The 24358-nt window shown below is 38.1% G+C and overlaps 1 protein-coding gene and 1 non-coding gene across 2 annotated transcripts in view; both read right to left on the bottom strand.

Annotated features, from left to right (window-relative positions):
* Positions 1-24358, bottom strand: part of myo1g (myosin IG) — a 107257-nt gene that overhangs the window by 39260 nt on the left and 43639 nt on the right. Inside the window, exons 2-20 of the mRNA XM_077506019.1 lie at positions 17510-17655; positions 17277-17372; positions 15990-16198; positions 15356-15449; positions 14901-15066; positions 14163-14216; positions 13931-14026; positions 13745-13861; positions 13465-13671; positions 12431-12576; positions 12212-12326; positions 11907-12077; positions 10723-10793; positions 5225-5299; positions 4972-5104; positions 4318-4484; positions 3375-3582; positions 1197-1420; positions 968-1112 (exon numbers count right to left, since the gene is read on the bottom strand). Coding sequence (XP_077362145.1) covers positions 968-1112; positions 1197-1420; positions 3375-3582; positions 4318-4484; positions 4972-5104; positions 5225-5299; positions 10723-10793; positions 11907-12077; positions 12212-12326; positions 12431-12576; positions 13465-13671; positions 13745-13861; positions 13931-14026; positions 14163-14216; positions 14901-15066; positions 15356-15449; positions 15990-16198; positions 17277-17372; positions 17510-17544 — 2529 coding nt within the window. The 5' untranslated portion in view covers positions 17545-17655. The remainder of the gene's footprint in view (positions 1-967; positions 1113-1196; positions 1421-3374; positions 3583-4317; positions 4485-4971; positions 5105-5224; positions 5300-10722; positions 10794-11906; positions 12078-12211; positions 12327-12430; positions 12577-13464; positions 13672-13744; positions 13862-13930; positions 14027-14162; positions 14217-14900; positions 15067-15355; positions 15450-15989; positions 16199-17276; positions 17373-17509; positions 17656-24358) is intronic.
* Positions 19188-19321, bottom strand: LOC144008214 (small nucleolar RNA SNORA9). Its single transcript, XR_013280731.1, has one exon. It is a non-coding gene; the product is annotated as a small nucleolar RNA SNORA9 (small nucleolar RNA).

A 24358-nucleotide genomic window follows, 5' to 3' on the forward strand; every position in this document is an offset into this window, starting at 1 on the left:
GTTGTCACATGTGCGCCATGTACGTTCATAACAGATTATTGCGGAGTCTAAAACAGCAAGATATTTAGCTTGCATATAGCATGCAAAGCTCACGTGTATTTAAAAAATAAATAAAAAATGTGTGAACAAGAAGAAATAAAAGGCAATTTATTTTCATAGTCTCTTTCTTTAAAGTCACAAGGGTGTGAGCAGGATACAGTAAAAGGGATTGTGGTGTGGGGAGTAAAACTGATCGTAAACCATCCAGTAATTCTCAAAATGTGCTACGCGTAGCACTAGTGGTACACAGGCTCCCTCTAGTGGTATGCAAAAGAATCATTGCAGAAGTAAGTACAGTTCAGTTGTATTTAACCTTTCATTTGAATACATTTGCATTAAAGTCAAGTAAAACCATTATTTTTCTTTTTAATATCTTCTATGTATCCCCGCTAGTCCAAACACGGCATTAATTAACGGTTAATTTTATGTTTGTGGAATATGAGTGAAGCTGCAAAATGCATTTATTTTCATCCATATCAGGAAGCGAGCGGTCATTTTGCCACTTGCTGTCAACTGAAGATGACATCACATTTGCTCAGGTGTCAGGCAACAACCAATCACAGCTCACCTGTTTTCTGAAGCTGAGCTGGGATTGGTTGTTACCTGAGACCGGAGCAACTGTGATGTCATTTTCACTTGACAGCAAGTGGCAAAATGGCCGCCTTCTGATATTGATAAAAACTGCTGGATTTTGCTGCTCAATTAAGCAGCACACCGTATTTAGACTAAGTGGGGCTGCATAGACCATATTGTCAGGAATTTTATTTTATTTTTTTGATGGACTTCCCTTTAACGTGGTACTGGACTAGTGAAGTGAGACTAAATCCAAAATCTTAAATGTTTTAACACTGCAAACTCTCTTAGTTGCAACTTTTGTTTTTCCTCAAGAAAACCATTTGACGAGGCATGCTTGAGTGTGAATCCTTACATTGGCCAGATAGTCTCTCTCCCAGGCTCTAGTGCAGCCCCAGTCTTTTCTCTCACCGCCAAGAGTCGTCAGAGCGGCGACTTTGGCTCGAATCTCAAGCATGTCTGACGGCGGGATTTTCTGCACCATCTGTCTTGCCCACCACCTGGAAACAAGATCATTTGGTGATGATGTTGAAATAGCCCACAATTCAGAGCGTAAAGTAAAAATGCCCTTGTTGCGTTGTGACCTGCGATGCAGCATGACTGTGATGGCGTGAAACTGGTTGAGGGAGGCAGGTGGAGTCGGCCACTCAACGCTCTTTCCATAGTCGGCCATGTTCCTCACATTGGCGAACCGCTGCTCCACTTCCCAGAAGTGGGCCTTGACCTTGTAACGCTTAAAGCAGCCCATGATGGCGTAAATGGCCCTCATCCGCCGGCACCTCATACGAGCGAGAGCGCCCCGCCATACCTATGTGGATTTTAAAACACGAGAGACAGTCAGTGCCTCGCTGAGCTTTGTGTCATGTGAGCCGTGCGCGCCAAATCAGGAACAAGACTTCTCTGTAGGCTCATCCAACTAGGTCATTAGCAGAAGAAAGGAGAGGGTAATTTCATTGTAAGTAATTGACTTTTATGTAACTGTGTTCCGCATCTCATTAATTATCCACATTACTGCTATAGAGAAATAGGATTCAAGCAGGCAGATATATTTCATTTAAATATGAGCAGCACTCCACATGACTCCTGCGCAGGCTCCGCTTTAAAAGCCAACCATGCAGACTACTTTGTAGCGGCTAAAAGGGAAATATAAGAAAATCAGGTATTACACCACGGTATTTTAAGCCCTTCCAACAGTTAACTATATGCATATAATGATTAAATCTTACATTTGACACAATGGCGATGTAATTTTTTATGAAAAATTATGTGTTTTGCTGGTTAGTTTTCTAACGCGGAAGTAAAACGCCCTGTTCAGTAAAACGCCCTGTTCAGTAAAACCCCGCCTCTCCCCGTCTGATTGCCAGGGCCCCGGCGAGCCGACTGCAGTCTGCTGTTGGAGATCTGCGCGTTTGAGCACTCCTCTGACTGCAAGCCATCAATTCTTCAATAAACATTTGAAACAAAATGGCTCCAAGAAATTGTGGAGAAGGAGAGGAGCAGAGGGAAGAAGGGAGAGGAAAGAAGGAAAACCTGAGCTGGTCTCGAACCGGGGACTTGCTGCTTGTACTATTTAGTCCGTTATGCTCAATAGGGTTAGGTGGTTAGTGATAGTGCAAAAGTGTTACTTACAGTTTAAACAAATGTCAGCCAGAACTGGGATTTTAAGACAACCAATTGTCATTGCACTTTGGCATTGCAAATGTGAAAGATAATTGATTGCTTTGAATTCATTTGGAAAGAATGTTTACTGATAAAGGCTACTTTTGTCACTATATTCCATGGAGGTCGCAGAGGAAGTGGGCGTGCGTTTAGTCCACAGAAGCGATGCGGGGGTGTGTCCACACCTTATGACATCATAAAGTGTAAACAGCTTGTTTTCTTAGGTTGGGAGTGGCTGGCAGAATGGCCTTGAACACCACTTCGGTTATGTGTAGTAGGGACAGACCGATTATCGGCCGGGTCGATTAACGGTGCCGATATTTGACATTTTGACGAATATCGGCATCGGCCATTTTTTTAATCTGAAGGCTAATAACGCTGGTATCTCACTGAGCAGTGAATACTTGAGAACGTGGCGAGTTTTTACTTGTCGTAAACACATCTGGAACATATTCAGACAGTTTTTCACTGCAAAGATCTTTTTAAATGTTTGAAGAACGCTAACAAAAACCCCAAATTAACTACATTCGCATGCATTTGTTACTCAGTGAGATGCAGGGAACTTTTCATTTAGGGATCCATTTAAATTTCCACTTTATGAAAAAATAGGAACTCCCGACACTTAACATTTAAGTGTCATTTAAAAAAATGCAAATTATTTTGAAATTTTAGAAATCTTTATTTACAGTAGAAATCTATTTACTTGCTTTTTCATTTTAATTTAATTTTTTATTTTTTTATTTAGCTTAACACATGCTAATGACCCTGGACGCTGCCTGCCATATTTGTTACAATTTTTAAACAAATCTGTCAATATAGTTTAAAAAATATAATTAATTTTTTCTATTTTACTGCAAATTAATATCTGCTTGAAATATTGGCTATCGGCCTCCTTGACTATTAATAATCTGTATCCGTATCGGTCTATCACTAATGTGTATGGTTAGGAATTAGCATTTTAACACGGCTAAACGCTCCAAAAAAAGTAGATTTTTCATGTTGCTGTCCCTTTAAATGGACTGTCAGACCAATAAAGTTTAACTTGGGAGAGATCCAGAAAATTCTGAGTCAAGCATTTGTTATGACGCAAATGCTACGAATACCTTTTGTAAGAAAAGCACCAGGATGGGGATGAGTGCGGCTCGCTCCTGTTCCAACGTGAAGAGCGATCGAGGCGTTCGCACGAAAAGCTTGGTGTGGCCGTACGCCACGTCGTCCTGGAAACCGTGCTGTTTGACGATGGCCTCCACCGCCTCCCGGTCGGAATCCATTAGGTGGTTGGGCCAAGTGTACTCGCAAGTCATTTTATACCTTGGGGAAAGTGGCATTGTTCGGAAACTATTATTGTTATTGCTTGTGTTTAAAAAAAAAAAAAAATTAAAATTTTTTTTTTTTTAAAAAGGAATGAGAAGAGGACCTTGAAAAATTATTGCATATTAACTCATTTGCTCCCAATAACGTGTAAATATGTTTTTTTATGTTTTAAGTGTCCCAAAGACGTATTTATACGGGTTTTTTTTAGTTTTTTTTTTATGCTAGAGCATACAGAAGGCTTTGACGCAGCCTCTCAACTGCAAAGAATGGTTGCAGAAATGGTAGTTATTACACAAACGGCCAGCAGGTGGCAGCAGAGCAAAGGAGAGCAACCAGGGCCATGTAGAAAAAAAGCTAAATTACTTACAATTTTAAATAGATTGTTGAAAACTGATGAACCTTAGCTCTCTTCTAATGCTAATTGCTGCAAAGCGGAAACAGATAGAAACATATGTTTTTTTCCTGATGAAAGAAGAGACTTTAATCTTTCTTTTTGGTAGGTTCCATGCTTTTATAGCAATTGAACACAATATTCTGTGGGCCTTGCAAAATCAGTCAAAATTCAGTAAAACCGCCGGGAGTGAACGGGATTGCTTCTGTGAAAATGGCTGTGAGTGAATGAGTTAAATTGAAGTTACAAAAGTAAGAGAAAAAAAAATCTAGTTTGTTTTCTAAATTGTTCAGCCCTAGCGCAATGAGTCACACTCTTGCATCATCCTGTATCTCGCTTACCTCTGCAAGAAGCGAGCGTAGGGCTGCCTGTAGGCAAAACCCGCCCTGCGCACCATGACGTTCTCCAGGAGGCCCAGATAGGCTACCTGATGTTGACAGCGAGCATCGTCAAACAGCAACGGGGACTTCGACTCATTTGGCTTGATGCATCTCACGTAGTACGGCTCCTGAAGACAAAAGCAGTTGTTTCCGGTTTAATTATAATCGGTCGTGATCAGTGAAATATCATAGTCATGTTAACATGTTAATGTGCCTTCCCATCCATCAAGTATGAAATTAAAGAACCAAGCATTTTTTGTGAGTTGCCTATGTCAGTATTGAAGAAAGCCAATTAGCATAAATTGTCACATGATGGCGCCAAAGTCCTTGTGTTAGTACAAGCTACAGCATTTCAATTCAATTATTTCATAATCCACTTCAAGCTATTTCATTCCCCCCCAGTTGACGTTTACTTTCAAACCAAACAGAAAACCAAGAAAATAAAACTGTGTATTTTGAAGAACTCAACAAATGACTAAAGAAAGGCCCTGCTAACTTGATGCTAACGCTAATTAGCATCTATGTTGTTGTGCTAAACAGCGATAAGGAAAAACAGAAAAGCTAAAGCGAGGCATGTTTTTTTTAGAATGTGGGAGGAAACTGGAATGGTGCTACCTTGCATGCCAATTTATCCACTAACGCCACAATGGAGTTTTTGAAGAGGGTGGCTGCTGTCAGCGGTCGCTTGGTGACCTCTGTGATGCCGAGTTGACCATCGGGCCACATCTCCTTCATCACTGGGTTGGAGCTTCGAAAAGAGGGGGATAAAAAGTTGTTAATCAATAGGAAAGCTGAGCCCTGATATACTAAGAGGGTCAAGAGGAAACTTGGCCCAGTTACTGAAGAGCCGTGATAGCGTGTTTGGCACCTGTGGTACATGAGGCGCTTGAAATCTTGGAAAAGCAGGTCTCGGTTTTTGTCCAAAAAGCCCTCGACGGAATATCTGTAATAGGCGGTGAGGGAAGAGAGGGAGAGTTATTAAAACTTCATGGCTCAAAGTAGTTCAGATAGATGTGGGTGGTACAGCGAAAGAGTACTTAGACAAGAATCAAGATGATAAAATTAAAGTAAGTGAGACAAAGGAACACAGATTACACAGAAAGTCACATCATTACCTAGTGAGGGATCTCACTCTTTGGTTCCAACTGACTCAGAGGATTACAGCTACGCTGCTGCGCAGATTTACAAAAAAGGAGTGCAAATCACGCTTGGGGTGGCAAAAAAAAAAAAAAAAAAGTGAACCATCTACAATTTAATCTGTCTGCTCCCTGTGAAATGTTTGGGTGGCTTTGTGAGCATCAGAGGTCATGATGTCACTACGTGGCATGAGTTACATAAGATGTTCATCTGCAGGGAAAGCCAGCTGTACCGAATGCGAAGTTTTCTTTTCTCATTAACAACCTTCAAGTGAGAAAGCTCTGTAATGCAAATGAAGAAGAAGAAGAAAAAAAAAACATAGGCAGCAGCTACATACCTCTCCCACACAATAAAGGCTTGTTTCAACCAAGCTGTTCAGTCCACATTTGAAGGCATATTTATTGCAAAAAATCCCAAGTTATACAACCTGAACACTCTCAATTCATAAATTCACCTAGTTTTTAATGTGAAATCTATCCTCAGCTATCTACTGAACAACTCATCATTTCACAGCTTTTGGGCTCTTTCTTAATGCCTTAATTTTCTTTTTTTTCTTTTTTTTTTGAACATATAAACAAATGAACAGCAGAGATAAAACAAAAAACAACAACAATCAAAATAGAAGAAAATCCCAATAACATAATCATTCAATTAATCATAACTTACATGTTCAAAAGGGAGTAGGAAGAAGTTAAAAACTTATCTAGTCCTACCCCTTTTACTAAATATATTTAAACTTATTTCATTATTAATACAATTTTCATTTACTGATTATTAAAAATAATAATAATAATAAAATAATAAATGATATATATAACCCAAGTTATATATATATATACACAAGTGCACTTAACCTATTCACATTTACCAAAAACATATATACATAAATTTACTAAACATATACCATAATACCTATCTAGATCACTTACACATACTCACATGTACATTTTTCATATACTGGCTTGACATAGATAATTTTTTTGAATTTTACTTTTAAACATTTTTTTAAACTCCAGCATTGAATCACAATTTTTCAGAGCAATTTCCAAATGATTCCACAGATCAACACCTTTTACAGATACACACCTTTGCCTAATATTTGTTCTTGTTTTGGGTTTTTTGTACACCCTTGTACCCCTTATATCATAAGGACTGTGTCTAATTTCAAATAACTTCTGAGTACTGTGGCAGAGTAAATTGTTATAAATGCCTCAAGATGCAACAAGAATAAAGTGGAATTGCACATCCATTCCAGTAGGTGGCAAATGTGCTGTTATTTTCATTTCAGCATATTGATGCACTACAAATGTTCTGTGATCGGCTAAAAAAAAAAACGTGTTAATAGAATTATTCTTTGTTGTTGGTTAATCTATGTTTATATTTTGTTTTCTTTATTATTATTGATGCAATCCTTAATAATAAAGGGGGGGGGGTGGGGGTGCATGAAATATCTTCCGCTTCCTAAGCACTACATTAATTAAGAAGAAAAAAAAAGAGCATGCATCCAAACTGTCTCAACTATCTTAATTTTTAAAAAATGAAATAAAGTCATGGCAACATGAAATGGTTGAAACAAGTCTAATGTGGCTGCAATTCAAACCAAGCAAACAGAATATCGGTTTTGACAAAATAGGAGGACGTAAACCAATTTGCTATTTTAATAAATTACATTTAAATATCCTGTCAATCAAATAAAATATCAGAAAAACAACTTAGTACTGTAACAGAGAACTAGATTTTCTTAAATGGTCAATGAATCAATTTCGCACGGTGCCACATTATGAGGCAATAAAGATGTTTAAATAATTATTATTTACAAGAAATCAACTAATGTTAAAACGTATTTGTACTTGTGTTAAGTAGTGAGTCTAATAATAAAGTGAGAATTATTTTAATGCTACAATCTGGCATCAGTGGTACTTTAAATCGGATGGATGGATGGATGGATGGATGGATGGATGGATGGACCTTTAAGTCATTCAATTACAATTACTATGTGTAAAATGTTAAATGTATGATATTCAGTGATGTAAATGAATAAATGGTTGGCCCATCCTGTTAAATAGGGCAGAGCTTGACACTAGTGAATATAGTGAATAATAGCGAATTACCAGTTCTGTGTCTGCACGGAATTTTATGAATGCCATGGGAGCAAAACAAAACACTGCACATTGTGACAACACCCTGGTAATTAAAATAAAAAGGCTGCAACTTTTCAAGCCATTTGTGTCGCATATTTACAGATCCAGCACACAGTGTGCGGCTGTGCCATCTGGCCTAAACTCCCTGTGGTGGTAATGCAGCAGCAGAAATGCACCATTTATTTATAATGTGAAACTGAACTGAACTTGGTGGCAATGTGGCATAAGAATATGCAAACATGACATCATCTTAGTAAAAACTTCTTAACTTTTGCAGTTACTTTGAAAAGGTTAAGGGAGGGGTGGGGGGGACAGATTTCCTGCAAGCTTGCCAATGAGCATATAGAGGAGAAGAAGCAGTCAAAACACATAAGAACAAGTCCTGGCATTCACTTGAAAGGACAGGTAGATTGTAGAGGACACGCAGAGATAAGGTCAGATGCTCTCCGGAGATGAGATGACGGCTTAAGCTCGGGAAAGTGAAGGTCAAGGTCGGCACAAAGGGAGTAGGAGAATGTGAGGTTGGGAACCGGCTGACGTGAGATTTTAGTCAACATGAGAAATTGTACTTGAGATATAAGGTGAATTTGCTGGTAACTCTAAACGCGTGTGTCTCAAATCAGTGTTTCCCATTCAAATGAATGGAAATGTCATTAATCCGTTCCACATCCAAAATTACGGTGTTTGTTAACACTGCATTAATTGACTGGCTATCGTGCTGCTTCTTCTGGTGTTTCCGAGGGCAGTCATCTATACTATTCATTGACACTTCTCTTAACTCGTCAGTATGGCACAAATGTTAGCGGTTCTACGCAGTGGATAAAGACTATATAACTGTGAGTACTGTCATAATGGATGTCTGCACCATTTGTGGTGTTTCCTAAATGAGTTAAAGGATTAAAGCACTGAAACATAAATGCTATTCAGTGTTAGCATTAAGCTAGCAGGCGGAAAGGCTAAGCTTTGCAGTTGTTTCCAGTGCAAGGTGTAATTAATGTCTTTGTTTTAAAGGAGGAGCAAATGATTCATCAGGTAAAGGTTGATGTATTGCAGAGGAAATAAAAGAGGTTGAGGGTTAATAAAGGATGGGCGAAGTAGGTCAAAGCTTGTGTGTGTTTAAAGGAAGCTGGGTTGGATGGGTATTTTTCTTCAAGGGTGTTGGGAGGTATATTTAGACAGAGTAAAGCTTGACTCAGATGAGATGAGATGGAGGGTGGGGGGCAGCACCAGCTCGGGAGGAGTGACGTCTCATGGGGAGTGACCTGGACATGGCCCTGACACTGCCGAATCGTGGCTGACAGAGACCGAGATCCATCACACGCATGTACAAACGCACACTCATACACATCCCATCTTGCCGTAATTATGCTACAATCTGGAATTTACTCCCAAATAAATAATAAAGCTACTTTAGTGCTCCCTGATTACCGCTATTGCTCGCAGGAGATAAACGTGTCATCTCCTTCACTGCCCATCCCCGTTCTTATCCTCCCCCTTCCCGATGTGCTCACTCGATATATTAATGTCCTCCCCCCTGTCAAGATTGAGGGCGGTGCACGTGAGCAGTGTGATTCCTCTGAAACCAAATCCACGGCCGCGCTGATGGCCAAAGGCCCCCCATCTGGCCTCGGTGACATTTAGCATCAGTGAACGCATTAACAAAGCCAAGCAGTTAAAGGAGACGGAAGGAGATCTGTGGTAAGTGTAAAATATAAACAGGATTGCAAATTGTACATTTAGATACCAAAGATCCTGCACCACGTCGTCTTTAAAGGGATACTTCACTTATCACTTAGCCCATTATAGCAATAAAAAGTTCATATTTTGTCTATAATTAATTTGATACTTTCATTATTTTTCACATACAATTAGTAACTTTAAAAACACATTTTGCAACTTGCTGTCGACTGAAAATGACATCACAAGGGCTCAGGTAAAGATCGCAGCTCAGCTTGTGAATGTCACATGACCAAACCTACAAAACAGGTGAGCTGTGATTGGTTACCTGAGCCCTTGTGATGTCACTTTCAGTCGATAGCAAGTTGCAAAATGTGTTTACATGAACAATAATGGAAATATCAAATTTATTATAGGCAAAATATTAATGTTGGACTGCCAAAAATGGCTAAATAAGTAAAGTATCTTTATCTTTAAAGTACCTTTAATGCAATGCTTCTCAAATAGTGGGGCGGGCCCCCCCAGGGGGGCGCGTTTGACCTTTTTTATTTTGATTTTTTTTACTGTCCTAGAATAAAGTGCAATTGCACCTCCACTACATTAGGGGGCAGTGGCGCTCTCATTATTGGCGGAATGTGCGCAGGGAGCATTCGCTCGGTGGTGTAGGGGTTTTGTGTGCGCTGAGCATGCGTGCTTTGCACTCAGCACAAATTATTTTATATTTTTGTTTTGCAGGTTAAAGTTTTTTGTTCGTTTTTTTAATATTGTGCTCCTGAGTTAATGTTGGTGATCAGTTTGAATGTATTATTATTTATGGATTTTATGTAATTTTATTTTTCCGTATCATATGGTTTGACATGGTCAGTCAAAAAATGTTTATAGTTTAATTAAGGATTTAATTTTATTTTTGAATTTCAGATGCACTTTAAATCTTTTTCGTTACAGTTAATAAAGATATTATTTGTTGTAAGTTGGTTCATACTTCTTTCTTTTTTTATTCTCTTATACGTTAATACGGATACAGTGTTATGCAGAGGTGTGCTTATAACAATTTTATAGACAAATGATACTATTTATAGTCGTGTGGGGGTGGGGGGGGGGGGGGGGGCGCGAGATGTTTTCTTCTTACTAGGAGGGGCATGACAGAAAATAATTGAGAAGCACTGCTTTAATGGATGAGACAATGCTGTTTTAAGTGTCCACACAGAAGGTACTCTTTTTTTTTTTTTCCATTCAAACTGTGCACAAACAGTAATAACACCACTGAAATGTTTCTGCTACAAATGTCCCAAACCGACCTCTTAATAGGATCATATGGATTATGCGCCTGAACCCTTGTCTCTTTTTTTTTTTTTTTCCAGCCTGGCTCAAAACACAAGATCATTCCACACACTCGAAACGGGCAACTCACGTGACGTCTCCAGCATAGTGGCGGATTCGGAAATGCTTCTGGAAGTCCATAGTTTTGTCAGTAGGGGTGAGCTACAAATGTAAAAGGCGAAAAGTGTCAGTGCTGAGATAATGCTGGTCAAATACAATTGATTCACCAAATATCAATGTAAAAAATTTAAAAGGTTGAGCAGATAATGTTTTCTCTTAGCCCAAACTGAAGGCAGAACAGTAGAGAAACTCTCCTCTCTAGTGGTAGAAACTCAAACTGCATTTATAAGGACTGTACGGTGATGATTGCACCATGACTGTACTTGTTGAATTTTAAAATTGTTTTTTTTTTTTGTTATATTTTAAACTCTGCTATATTTACTGTAATATGTTTTTAACCCTTAACTATATAGCACTTTGAGATTTCCTTAAAATGTAAATGCATTATAAATTAAATTGATGATGAATGACGATGATGATTATTAGTTTAAATGCAAGTAAAAAGTGTAAAACTGTGTATTTATGTCTGGTACGTCACAAATCACTACTCATTTTTATTTATAGAACATAATGCAAGATTGATTACGTTTTAAATCATATGCTTGTGTAAAATACATGAGTGGGTTTGATGCAAACTACCGTAATCTTATGTATACCAAACTAAAACTAACAAAAAGGATTTGAAAATTGTAGTTTAATATTTTACACAATACTGACTTAAGTCACATTTTTATCTTGCAGTCAAATAGTCCAAAAACTAACACTAAAACTAAGAAAAAAAACTAAACTAAAACTAAGCAATGTTTGAAAATAAATAAATAAACATGTTTTCAAACAAATAAAACTGCAATTAAAACAAAACTCACAACCTAGTTAGTATAAATATGTAAAAAAAATAAATAAAAAAAAAAAAAAAGAAGAAAAAAAAAAAAGACAAGAAACAGAAAAAAAGGGGGGGGGGGGGAAGAAAGAAATTATTAAAAACAAAATGTAAAAAAAAGGGATGCCAACCAAAGGTGTACAATTTTTTTATCTTGCAGTCAAATAGTCCAAAAACTAACACTAAAACTAAATAAAAAATTAAACTAAAACTAAGAGATGTTTTAAAAAAAAATAATAAACATGCTTTCGAACAAATAAAACTGCAATTTGAAGCTCAGCCTTCCAATGAGAACAATCCCATTTCATTTAATTAAAAACAGGTAATGTTCTCACCTTTCTGGAGGTGTAGTGGGGATGCTGCGCCAGTTTGATGTCCATGCTGTCAAGGCACACGGTGTCCGTGACTTTCCCAACAGTGAGACAAGCTTCATCCAAAATGGAGATGATCCCTTTGTGCTGCTGCTCCACGAGATCTACAATGATCTGGTTGTTGAAGTAGTCAATCTATGCATGCATATGAAGAAAGTCAATCATCTCAGAGTGCATGAAAAACAACCGAGCGAACTAATACATCATCATAAAGAGACATTGTCAAGTGTAATTCAATGCTATAAATGTATAAATTTTATTTTCCTTACATGTTGCCACTGGATACCCTCTCGATTATATTCAGCTTGTTCCTGCTGGAGGATCAGCTCGATGAAAAGTTGCTGAAGTTTTTCGTTGCAGTAGTTGATGCAAAATTGCTCGAAACTGCCCCCCCCCCCAAAAAAAAACAAAAATAAAATAACATCCCAGGAATATCAACATCAGTTCTCCATTATGATTTTGTACTGCAATAGCTCAAATACTCCAACCTGTTGTTGTCAAATATCTCAAATCCATAAATATCCAGCACGCCAATGACTGTGTTTTTCCCATGAAGCACTGGGTTGTAGTCTTTGACCTCAATGACATCATTTATGCGGCCTACAATCCACCCAAAAAGTCTCTCATAGAGAGCCTGCATTGAGAAATTGGCACGTTAATTGAAGGGGATAACAAATAGCCCAATCATCTAGACTAAGTGCAACTTCGAGAAATTGCGTGGGAATGTTGACACCTAGAAGTAATGTGGAATCAGACGATATATACTAGGTATGTATGTATGTATATATATATATATATATATATATATACACATATATATATATATATACACATATATATATATATATATATATATGTATGTGTATGTGTATGTATCCAAACATCACAATATGAAGGTCACAATACGATAATTATCCCGATATTGTGGGGGGGGGTTGGCAATATTTAAAAAAAGATCACAATATTGTAAAAAAAAAAAAAAAAAAAAAGAGCTCATACTAAAATAAGCAGAATATTGTGCTTTTGTACATAACAGCAATGCATATAAACCACCTACACTCTCTAATAATATTTAAGCACTTAATAATATTGCAAGCACACATTGATCGCATTAACAGGCAAAATAGGTTCCCCTTTATCTGACAATTAGCATTCATTTTAAACATAGAAAGCCGAAATATCCCTAATGAAAATTAAATTGCACTAATGAACTAGCCACTAGAGGGTGCTAGAACTGCACAAATGGAAATCAACCTGACTTTTTTTCTCAGATGTGTTCCTTTTAAATATTGTGAACATGACGGCGGCAATATTGTGGCAGTTTTAATATCACGATATTGCCCTTATCGTTACATCTCTAATATATACCCCGGGAGGCGTGAATTTTTGAAGCAAGTTGATTTGAACAGTGTAAATTGGAAGTATTATGTGCGAGTTGTTACATGGCAAATAAAGTGTGGCGAATAAAAGTCACAATAACATACAGGAATGCTTCAGCATTCCCACAATAATTATGACGCACCTTGCTAAAAGCATCCCGCCCAAAGCAGGCTTCCTCTTCCGTGTGGCCTTTCTCAATGACCTCACCACCCCCGGTGGCCACAGTGCGGTACAGCAAGCTCTTGATGACACTGTCGGCCTCTGTGCCGATCAACTCTGCGATGTGATTCACAGCTTCAAGGTGCAAAATTTCGACACTCTCACCGTCGCTCCCAAACTGGACATTACCCTAAAACAACACAGCAGTTTAATAGCATCCATTGAACTAATGTTATGGCAAATACGGTTCATCAGAAACTTACGAGATGCAAGATGGAAGCGAGAATTTGATAAATGGACTGAATTTCCGTTTTAGAGAAGCCAATCACTTCCAGTGCACGAATGACAGCTTTGTGGCTTGATTGATCGTTGTTACAGGTCTACGGAAAGACAAATACGAAACGTTAATACATATAACAGTGACAAAATGACAAACGAAAGAAACTTACAGTGGCTGCCGCTCCCTCTTTAGTGTACACATAAACACTTGGATCTTTTTGCAGGTGCAACGAGGCTATAGTTTCACTCGATTGTCCTCGTAAAAGCTGCGAAAGCACAATAAACCAAACAAAATCTCAATGAGTTCATACATTGTACATAGGATTCTTTATATTTGCTTCAATTTGAACAGCTGAGTTATCATGAATGGTTAGCAAGCCACAGTAAAGATGATGCTTTAACCTGGTAAAATGAATGGAAGTTCCTCTCCCCTTCTTGCTGGTGAACCACCCTGGACTTGAGGAGGTAATAAAAAATAAATAAAAAAATAAAATGGAAAAAAGGAAAGGGGAAAAAAAAACACATCTATGTTAATTACAACAGATGTCGAAAACCGGTATAAAAAAAATAATTAAAAAAAATAGTTTCTAGCTAATTTGAGCTAGCCAGTAAATAACTATGAAAAAACTGATATAGAATGTGATTTAGAGACAAACACGAAATTTAAAATACAAATCTTAATTTAAGTCAAACACGTGGAAAGCTTGAAAACGTATTGTTGAAATTTTCTGACACATTTACTCAAAAATATCTGGCACAATCTGACACTTTATTTATATATTCATTATATTTTGGATAATTGAAAATAATTGGAGCATATTCATTTATTTTGATTGTATTACAATTATGTATTTAATGTTATTTGACTGCATTGACCTTTCATTTATTTTTATGTTTATTTTTGTTGTTTAGTGTATGTATGTGAGAGTAGGTGTGTAGATGTCTATATGTTTATTAGAAATGATTGTAATGAATTTGAAAAGACCCCAGGAAGATGAGCTCCTGAGATGTCAGGAGCTAATGGGGCTCTTAATAAACAAAACGAAACCTCATGAAACATTCATCTTGTTCACAAGAAAAACAATAATCATTAGCATGTGCCTGAGCAGAATTACTTGTCGTTGGGGATGCTGCTCTCACCTTCTCCAGCAAGTAGTTGTTGATGTGCCCCCCCATGGGATCGCCATTGAAACTGAAGTTGATGTCCATGTACTTGCCGAAGCGGCTGGAGTTGTCGTTACGATTCGTCTTGGCGTTCCCAAAAGCCTCCAGAACGCAGTTGGACTTGAGCAGCACGTTCTTCACGCTGATTTGAGTCCAATGGGGGCATCAACCGAGGGAACACCGGGCAATGGAGAAGTCAGAGAGGCCAAAAGAATGTTTGGAATGTGAATTCAAGAAATATATTTTGAAACTCATCACTTATTTGCATGCTAAGTGTGAATTTCTGTTACTGAAAAGCAATCAAACATGACAGCAAGTGAGTCAGCATCAGAACGCAGGAAGGAAGTTCAGATGGTCACACCAATTTTGAAGATATTGATTTATTTATAGTATTTTTTATTTTTTTTTTAAACAAGCCGATGTCTGCTTACCTTTCGACGTCTGCCCTCTGACTTGGGTTTGTGATGGCTGCAATGTACTGCATGATGTATTTACTGGCCTCGGTTTTCCCTGCACCGCTTTCACCTAAAACAGCACACATATTTCACAATACTTGAAACTGCACTCTTCAGTAAGAGATTACCTCACTTATTTATGAACTCATTTGCTCCAAAAAACAGAAATACGTTCTATTTTAAATATTACCATGGTGCCAAAGACACATTTATACGTTTTTTTTATGCTAGCACGTACAGAATGCTTTGATGCAGTCTCTGAACTGAAGAGAACACTTGAAGCAATGGTAGTTATTACAAAAACAGCCAGCAGCTGGCAGCAGAATATAAGAGATCAACCAGGACCAAGCTCTTTTCCCCACTGTTTTAAACAGATTTGTGAATAATGATGAAACGTAGCTATATTCTAATGCTAATTTCTGCAAAATGGAAACAGATAGAAATCTACTTTTTTCCTGATGCAAGAAGAAACTCTAATCTTTCTTTTGGTGGATTCCATGGTTTTATAGCAATAGAATACAATATTTTGTGGGCCTAGCAAAATCAATCAAAATCCAGTAAAACAGCCAGGAGTGAAAATGACGGCGAGTGAATGAGTTAAGGAACCAACCTGATATGACAATGCAAGTGTCTTTGGCTCGCCTTTTCATGGCCTTATAGGCAGCATCGGACACCGCGTAGAGGTGAGGTGGGTTTTCGTATAGCTCACGACCGCGATATGCGTCGATTGCGTCCTTCCCGTAGATGTCCATCTGTTTGTATGGGTTCACAGAGACCACCACGTCTCCGATGTAGGTGTAGATGCGACCCTTTTCAAACCTGTACGTCAAAAGATTGCATGATTTTTTTTTCTATGTGTATAGAAACATACTACATGGGCAAAGTAAGAACATATGAAATTTGTCCACCTTGTGAAATCAGTTATTTAAATAAACTGCTGAAGTTGTCTCTATACTTTTGTTCAACAGTCCATCTTTGTATGTAAAGCAACAGAATACTAATAGCTAGCCTTAGGGCTATTAGTTTAGCCTCATTTGACACGTCATTTTAATACCGGCAGTGAGAGGTTGAATCCAACACAGTCATGCAGAGCAGCCAGGAAATGGCACAACAGTGAGTAGTCACTGAAAGTAGGAAATGAAACTTGTGTCAGAGGCTAGTTAAATCTACTGGCGGGTTAGTCGAGTTGAAAGGGGTGAAGAGGCATTTATTGTTGCCGTTTTACTCCCGTTTTTAATCTTTAATTGTTGCTGTTTGGGATGAGAGTGCCGTCCCTCCAGTTAAAAAAAAAAAAAAATAAAAAAAATAAAAAATAAAAAATAAAAGGATTGTGTCTCTTACAAATACAGTGCTATCATTATATTGATTATATTGAAGCAAAATTGTATTTTCTGTATTGTTATTTTACTGAAGTATACTTTACCAGCATTGAATGTGTTAGTGCATGTGTTAGTGTGTTAGTAATTTATGCAAACCAGGTAGATTTAACACATGCAGAACTCAGTGTTGCCACGTTCCATTTGCAATTGTATTATTTTTTGGAACAATATGATTACAGTTGAGCTCCGCATTATAGGGCTGGCTCACAAATAGCGAAAATCTGCGTATAATTAATTTTTTTTAAGTTAAATACCCTTATTTTACCGATGTGGCCCACCTGGTAATTTATTTCCCTCCATGCAGCCCCTGGGCTAACATGAGTTTGACACCCCGGGCCTATTCAGTGTCAGAAAATTTTTACAAAAAAGTTTTGGTGTGAGATGTGGTTTTAAACACTCAAACAGGCAACTGAAACAGGCAAAGAAATGTCAAGTATTCTTTCGGCTATGAACAGCACAATGACAACTTTCACATCAGTAGCTCCCACCTTCATCTCCCTCAGTGTGAATGCGCTTACCTCAACTTGAGATTCTCCATAAACTGATCCATGGTCACCTCATCCAGAAGCACAAAGTCCGACTTGCCAAACTCGAGGCCCTCCATCTCTGCCATCCTTTTGCTCAGATTCAGCAAATAAGAACAGAAGACAGACAGACGTATGGGGAACAGAAAGTGACAGGGGGGTTAAAAAGAGAAGTATGGATGACTTTTGAGTAGACGGTGAGCGACGGAGGCGTGGTTGCGCTTTACTCGTGCCGCGCAGCCTGCGAGCAGCAGCATGTCATTCTGTCAGTCGGCCTGTTGCGTCAAAACCACATCCATGCGAGTATAAATAGTGGGGAGGCTATCTTTGAAGATGAACACAACTTCTACATCCTCCTCTGCGCGTTCTCTTCCTGGAAAGGGTTGAACGCTCAGTTTTGAACCAAATTCAGAGCAAAACAGTGCAAAAATTATTTTTTTGTTAATGTTCATACAAAGTAACCCATTGAGCTTTTATGAAGAATACTTTCTGTGGGGAAGGGACAGACTGTCTGACCTTCTCTTGAAAGTAGTTAAAGTTAGCCCTATCTTTTATTTCAGGGGAAGCATGGCACTAGTAAATTGTGCATGCTTCTGTTGTGTAAAACGATTCAATCACTTTGAATAGCCCAACACAGACAACACCTACTCACTGAGGCTTTCTCTCAGAACTATGGCCAAGCAAAAACCTGTCCAAAATTAGCAAGCTTAACCAAAATAAAAAATAAAAAAAAATCTTACAGCGCACCAAAGTTGTCACTATGTCTAGAGTGTATTTACAAAAAAACAAAAAAAAAACAAAAAAAGTCTAAACACCCCTGTTCAAATGCCTTTTTTTTTTTTTTTTAAATATTTGTTTTTCCCTCAACATAAAAAAGCTGTCCTGCCATTTTTTCAGAGCATTCAAGGGCCAATAGGATATCTTAGATTGGCATGCAGTGAACATGTCACACATCAGTGAATGTCGTGCACCAGCAAGACAAGATGCTGCATCCAAAATCCTATATTAGCATTGGAAATAATGATATCGGCATGTTACTTGTGAGACTCACCGATACCACTGTTTTAATGCAGTATCGGAACAACACTACAAAAAATTTCAGAGAACAAGGTTTAAAAAAAAAAAAAAAAAAAAAAAAAGACTATAGAGGTGTGCAAGTGTGCATAGCTCAGTCATCACAATTCATGGTTAATTATTTATATTCAAGAGATATTTTCACTTACCGAACAGCTGATTCTACATCCTAGTTTGAACTAGTGAAAAATTGAGGAAAAGTTTGCGCCACTAAAAACAGACCACACATTAGTTTAAAATAAAATACTTTTTAATTCAAACTCTTTCACAACTTCACACAAATAAATGTACTGTAACTCATTTTGAAATGAAATATTTACAGATTGTTGATCAGTTTATTAACAGTGGTACAAGTTAAGCTTCTTGACAACTTGCAGTGAAGACTACTTGCCATCCAAGCAACAAAACTATTTGATGTGCTGAGCCTTTTACACCCTTTTCTGAAAATAAAAAAAGTCAATTGTCAGGTAGAACAGTGTAAATATAATTAATTTCAATATGCAGGAATGCATTCTTTAAATCTGGAAAACAGGCATTATTTGTCATCTTTTCAAACCTGTTAAGGAATACATGTATAAGACTGCACAAAGCAGACCTTGCTTAAACGTATATACATGCTTATAGTTAGTATTTAGCGAATAAAAATTAAATAAATAAAAGACAATCCTTGAAAGCGAGCTATGAAATGTTGCAGATTCACTGCTTTGCACCTGCCACTAGAGGGCAACACAATACATTCACAATGAGAATGGTTTCAATTTTATTGACTTATGCAGTACTATAACTTATCTATTGTCACAAATTGAAGAAGGAAGCTGTTACGTTCAAGAACTATGTAAGAGGTTTACCTATAACCCCGCTATGAAGAGCCATGGCGGGGCCTCAAACAGCCTCACATCATTCTAGCAGACACTTATGGAAAGAACAGAGCCAGCACAGGCGCAGTCTCAAAGGAAGGTCTGCATCAATCATGTAGATAGGATAAAAACCAACACAACACTTCATGTCTTGGCAAATACCAACCTGAATCTTCTACTTTTTGGCCAAGTTCGTCAAGTCCTACAGGTCAGTTTGGAGGTGCAAATATGGCCTTCACTCCACCTGGTAAATCCTGGAAAAAAATGTGTACGTTGTTAAATCACTTGAACATTAATGTGAACGTCAGTCTGAGAGCATTCAGGCAAAACTTTGTTTGTACCGTGTAGTGCTTGTAGGAGGTTTACCTATAACCCTGCTACGTATTTCCACAGCAGGGCCTCAAACAGCCTCACATCTCTCTAGCAGACTCTTATGATAAGAACGGAACCAATGCAGGTTCAGTCTTGATGCAAGGTCTGCACCCATTGTAAAAAACAAAAACGGGGGGGAAAAAAACAAACAAGAACAACACGCAATTTCAACACCGGTAGTAACCTTAAAAAAAAACACGCGATACTACAACTCATGAATACAAGAAAGGTGTCTGACCATTCCATGTTGGTATCAGCCAGTCGTCTGCTCCATATCTGTCAGTGTGGAACAAGATACAACACAATTAATTTTAAAAATTGAAAAGTTGTAGCCATGTTTTTAGATGTCAGCGAGACCGGCACAAATAAACAACAAAATCTACCTATAACAACAACAATACAACCACAACTCACACGCCTTAATTTAGTTAGTAATTATGAAAGTAATAGAACGTAAAAGATTAAATAATTTAAGAAAGATGACAGTGGATTCGTACAAAAAAAACCAAGTGCTCTCGCTGTTGTGTATGACGAATGAGAGAACGTTGTTCTTTCAGATTAACCGGATGTGACGTCGCTATGTATGATCATTGTTCTGCCAGCAGGGGGCAGTAAAACAACGCGGATGGCTCGTGAGGGAAGGGCCGTGCAGTACTGTTGTGGTACTCGACTTACGACGGAATTGCGTACCTAAGTCGGAACACTATGCTTACACGGTAGTAGATCACATAGGTATAGTAAATATTTGACTGAAATAAAAAACTTCTTGAAAATTAATTGAAAAGAACAAATGGAAAACGGTAAGAATGGCGGTAACAGAACGCGACTACATATTCTTACTCAAATTCAAAACATCGTCTTGTATAGTACAATATTTGACCAAAAATTTCCACAATACAATGAATGTAAACCCTAAATTAAGCAACCAAATAAATAAATAAATAAATACATAAATAAATAAATAAGATGTACATAAAGAAATGGTAAATAGAACTGTCACGTTTTATTGGGTTGGAAATTATACATTAATTGCTCACAAAAACGTGTAAATTTGCATGAAAAAAAAAAAAAAAAGTGTCTTGAATGATGTCAGAATTCAATTTTGTATGCTGCTATCGAGAAGATTTATGGAGCTTAGTAGTATCTGTGTGACAAAATCTTGAAACGCTACCGTTTTCATAAACTCACATATTATGTATGTGGGCCGTGGTGGACAATTCCTATGTAGGAGTGCTTTCGTAATGCAATGGACAGCCGTTGCTGGTGGGAGTTGGCAACTGTGGAGCATCCTCCTCGCCAATACTTGTGGTCCGTGACTCACTGTATTGGTGAGCCACAAAGAAGGCCATAGAGAAGCAGATAGCTTCGAGATCAATTACGGCATTGTTTCCCGATAACCACTCGTTCAGCTGACATTCATTGCATTTTACAATAACATCCGAAATTGACAACCCACGTCTGTTTGCATAAAGCAAGTAACCAAACAAATACTGGAACTAAAAGGTCATCAAGCGGGCAAATGTTCTCAGTACTCACGTGACAAGTATGTCCCTAGAACAACATGTCATTCTTCATTCAATAACTCATGACAGGTATTTACTTTAAGGGCCTTAAAATACAATAAATCTCAGTGAGTTTGTTTCATCATCTGTCACATTCCACCAAAGTGAAGGCTTGATCATTTACAGTAGTCAGTACTGTACTGTATGTGGAAAATTCCTTGATGTAAATACATGCAAATAGGTGTGTCCAGTCCATGCATGGAATCCATTTTAAAAAAAGAAAAAAAAAGAAGAAAAACTTGCAACACATGCATACATATTAGGCGTGTGCATCTCTCCAATAACAGACGAGATTTTTAAGAGAACTGGCCCCTGGTTCAGATTTCAGAAATAATGAGCACATAATCCTTTTCACCTGATCCCTGCCTGCAAGAATGAGGTGGAAAATTCCTCCACCTTCAAGTTGTCTGCATGGGGCCTCAAAGTATTTACGGTCATCCCGTCAGCTTCACACAACTTTAACAAACACGCAATACTGATAAGAACATTTCATTTAAAATTAGAGGAAAATGTTTCCGCTTGCTGGCTATTCTCAATGACCACAACATTAGGTACACCTAAAGAATATTATGCGATCCATCCAACACAAGCCGTGTAAATAAGCAGAGGTGGCAAATCCAGGTCCACAAAGTAAAAACCTTGCCACAGTTTGGATTTAGCCCCAGATGCTAGCTAGCTACCTCCTATGGAGCTAGCTCGCTAGCTAGATAGCATCAGGAGCTAAAGCCAAACTGTGGCAAAGTTTTTACTTTCTATAACTGGTTTTGCCACCTCTGCATACTATAGCAAGGTTCTGCATTTCCTGTACAGTGTTGCAAAACTAAAACCACAACGGCACATGCATCTACGATTTCAATTAACAGGGTGGATCTTAATGCTAAGATGTTTCCAGAACATGATTTCCCCACCAAGCTTAGTGAGTCAGCTTCTTAATTCGGCACAATACTCAGCGCAGGATGTTCTCTGTCTCAGACTGCTCATATCGTGCAGTCAAATCTCATCCCGACTTGTCCTTACAAACCGTGTAACACCATGGAGGAGGAGTATTATCTTTTTTTTTTTTTATTGTCATGAATTTAAAATGTATTATCATACTGTTTGGCTTGTCATGTCACATATGTAGCATAGTGGTGTCGAAGGGTGGCTCATAACGACCTTTTGGGAACTTCACACGACAGAGTCATCAATTTGAAATAACCTTTACTCTCAGCATTACTCAGCAGAATGTTCTACTTTGACTTTTACATGCTTCGTTGGGATTTCCCAATCTAAAGTCCTGGAATTTTTTCCTTATCCATATTTTTATTTGTTTTTTTATTTTTTTCTGGACTAATTGTCCAGAAAAAAATAAAAAAACAAATAATGTTTTGTTCTTGTGCAAACAAAATGGAACATGCACCTAAAAGCAATAAAAGCGCTTTTATGATGACTTATCAGACTATTCAAACATATTTCACAAAAGTTCACCACTTCAACACCTATTGCTTAATGGTCACGTTTTACAGCTTTTTCCACTTTGGCGTGCATTTGGTATTTAAAACAAGAAAATCAGTTATTCAGTATTGTTGCGGTTGTTGTTTTTTCATGTGTGCAAGCTAAATTGATTTGAAACGTTGTGACATTTGTCTCAATGCAGGTCACACGGAACATGACAGGCGCAAATACGAGTATGTGGAAAGATCCTGAGGTCACAGCAAGCTCTTATCTAGATACAACAAACTACATTAATTCGTTACATCATGTGCTTGTAAAACTGAATACAGAAACATTATTTTCAATAGACTATTTTAAGTGTCACAATAGTGAGACTGAACCAAGTTAAGACGAAATTAAATATTTCAAAATAAGGTGACTCGATTTTTCATGCAGCGTTGTCCCAACTGAGCTAATTGAACGTAATCTTTCAGAAAATGTGTGAATATGAATTTAAACTGTAAAAGAAATAGCAGCAGCAATAAAAGGGAATAAGCTTTACTGTTCCAATGACTGAAACTCTATTAGACAGGCAGTAATTATGAGGTAGATATGAGGAGGCAGGAGGGTCACGTAACATGGGGGAGGGTCCGGGACAGAACATGCTGATCTCCAGCCGGGGTCATAATTGGTCGACTGTTTCCCGGCCTACCTGTGGGTGTTGTTGGAACTTTGGCCACTGTGTAACCACTCCATCTCCTGCTATGAACAAAGCCATTTGGGCTTTAATACTGCCCATATCTACGCAGGGGCTCGACTGGGAAAATCAATTAATTGTAGCTAGAGAGAGATTTTTCCACTGATGGATTTAATCCTTTTACAGTATACGCATTGTAGTGGCAGCGGTGGGGTGAGAGGGTTCGTGCGTTCGCCAAGTAGGCACATGGCTATGCACTAGATAGGCAGTTCGCCAACGTTTGACGTCACGTACCGCCTAAAAAAAAACATTTAGCGCTCCAAGTGCTTCTTCAAAAAAATAAAGAGAATATTGAACATTGTTGAAAACCTCCATTAGATTATGTGCATTTTTAACTTTGACACTGCATTTTAAAAGGGAAGTCAACCCCCCCCCCAAACAATGTGTTCTATGCCCTCTGGTGTCAGGGCCTGATTTTTTTTTTTTTTTTTTTTGCTAATCTGTACCCACAGTTTAGCAATCTGTACCCACAGTTTAGTAAACTGTACCCACAGTTCAGCAGTCTGTACCCACAGTTCAGCAATCTGTACCCACAGTTCAGCAATCTGTACCCAGAGTTTAGTAAACCGTACCCACGGTTAAACAATCTGTACCCACAATTTAATAATCTGTACACACAGTTTACTAAACCGTACCCATGGTTTAGCATTCCTGTGGCGTTAGGAAATACGCATGCGCACGCAACGTTCGAGTGGTTGCATGACAGCAGTATTAGCAGCGAACGGCTGCTTCTTTTCATCTTAAACTGTAGATTTTAGCTGCAATCTGTATCCACAGTTTCATGGAGGAGTGGGTGATTGCTGCTAAAGTCTACAATTTAAGATGAAAAGAAGCAGCCGTACGGTTTACTAAACTATGGGTACAGATTACTAAATTGTGGGTACAGATTATTAAACTGTGGGAACAGATTGCTAAACTGTGGGTACAGATTAGCAAAAAAAAAAAAAAAAAATCAGACCCTGACATCAGAGGGGCTCCGTACTATGCAACCTCATTGGTCTACAAACAATATTCTGATAAATATTGTGTTTGTGGAATAAG

The sequence above is a fragment of the Festucalex cinctus genome, chromosome 19 (genome assembly GCF_051991245.1).
Source record: "Festucalex cinctus isolate MCC-2025b chromosome 19, RoL_Fcin_1.0, whole genome shotgun sequence".
In the NCBI taxonomy this organism is placed as follows: Eukaryota; Metazoa; Chordata; class Actinopteri; order Syngnathiformes; family Syngnathidae; genus Festucalex; species Festucalex cinctus.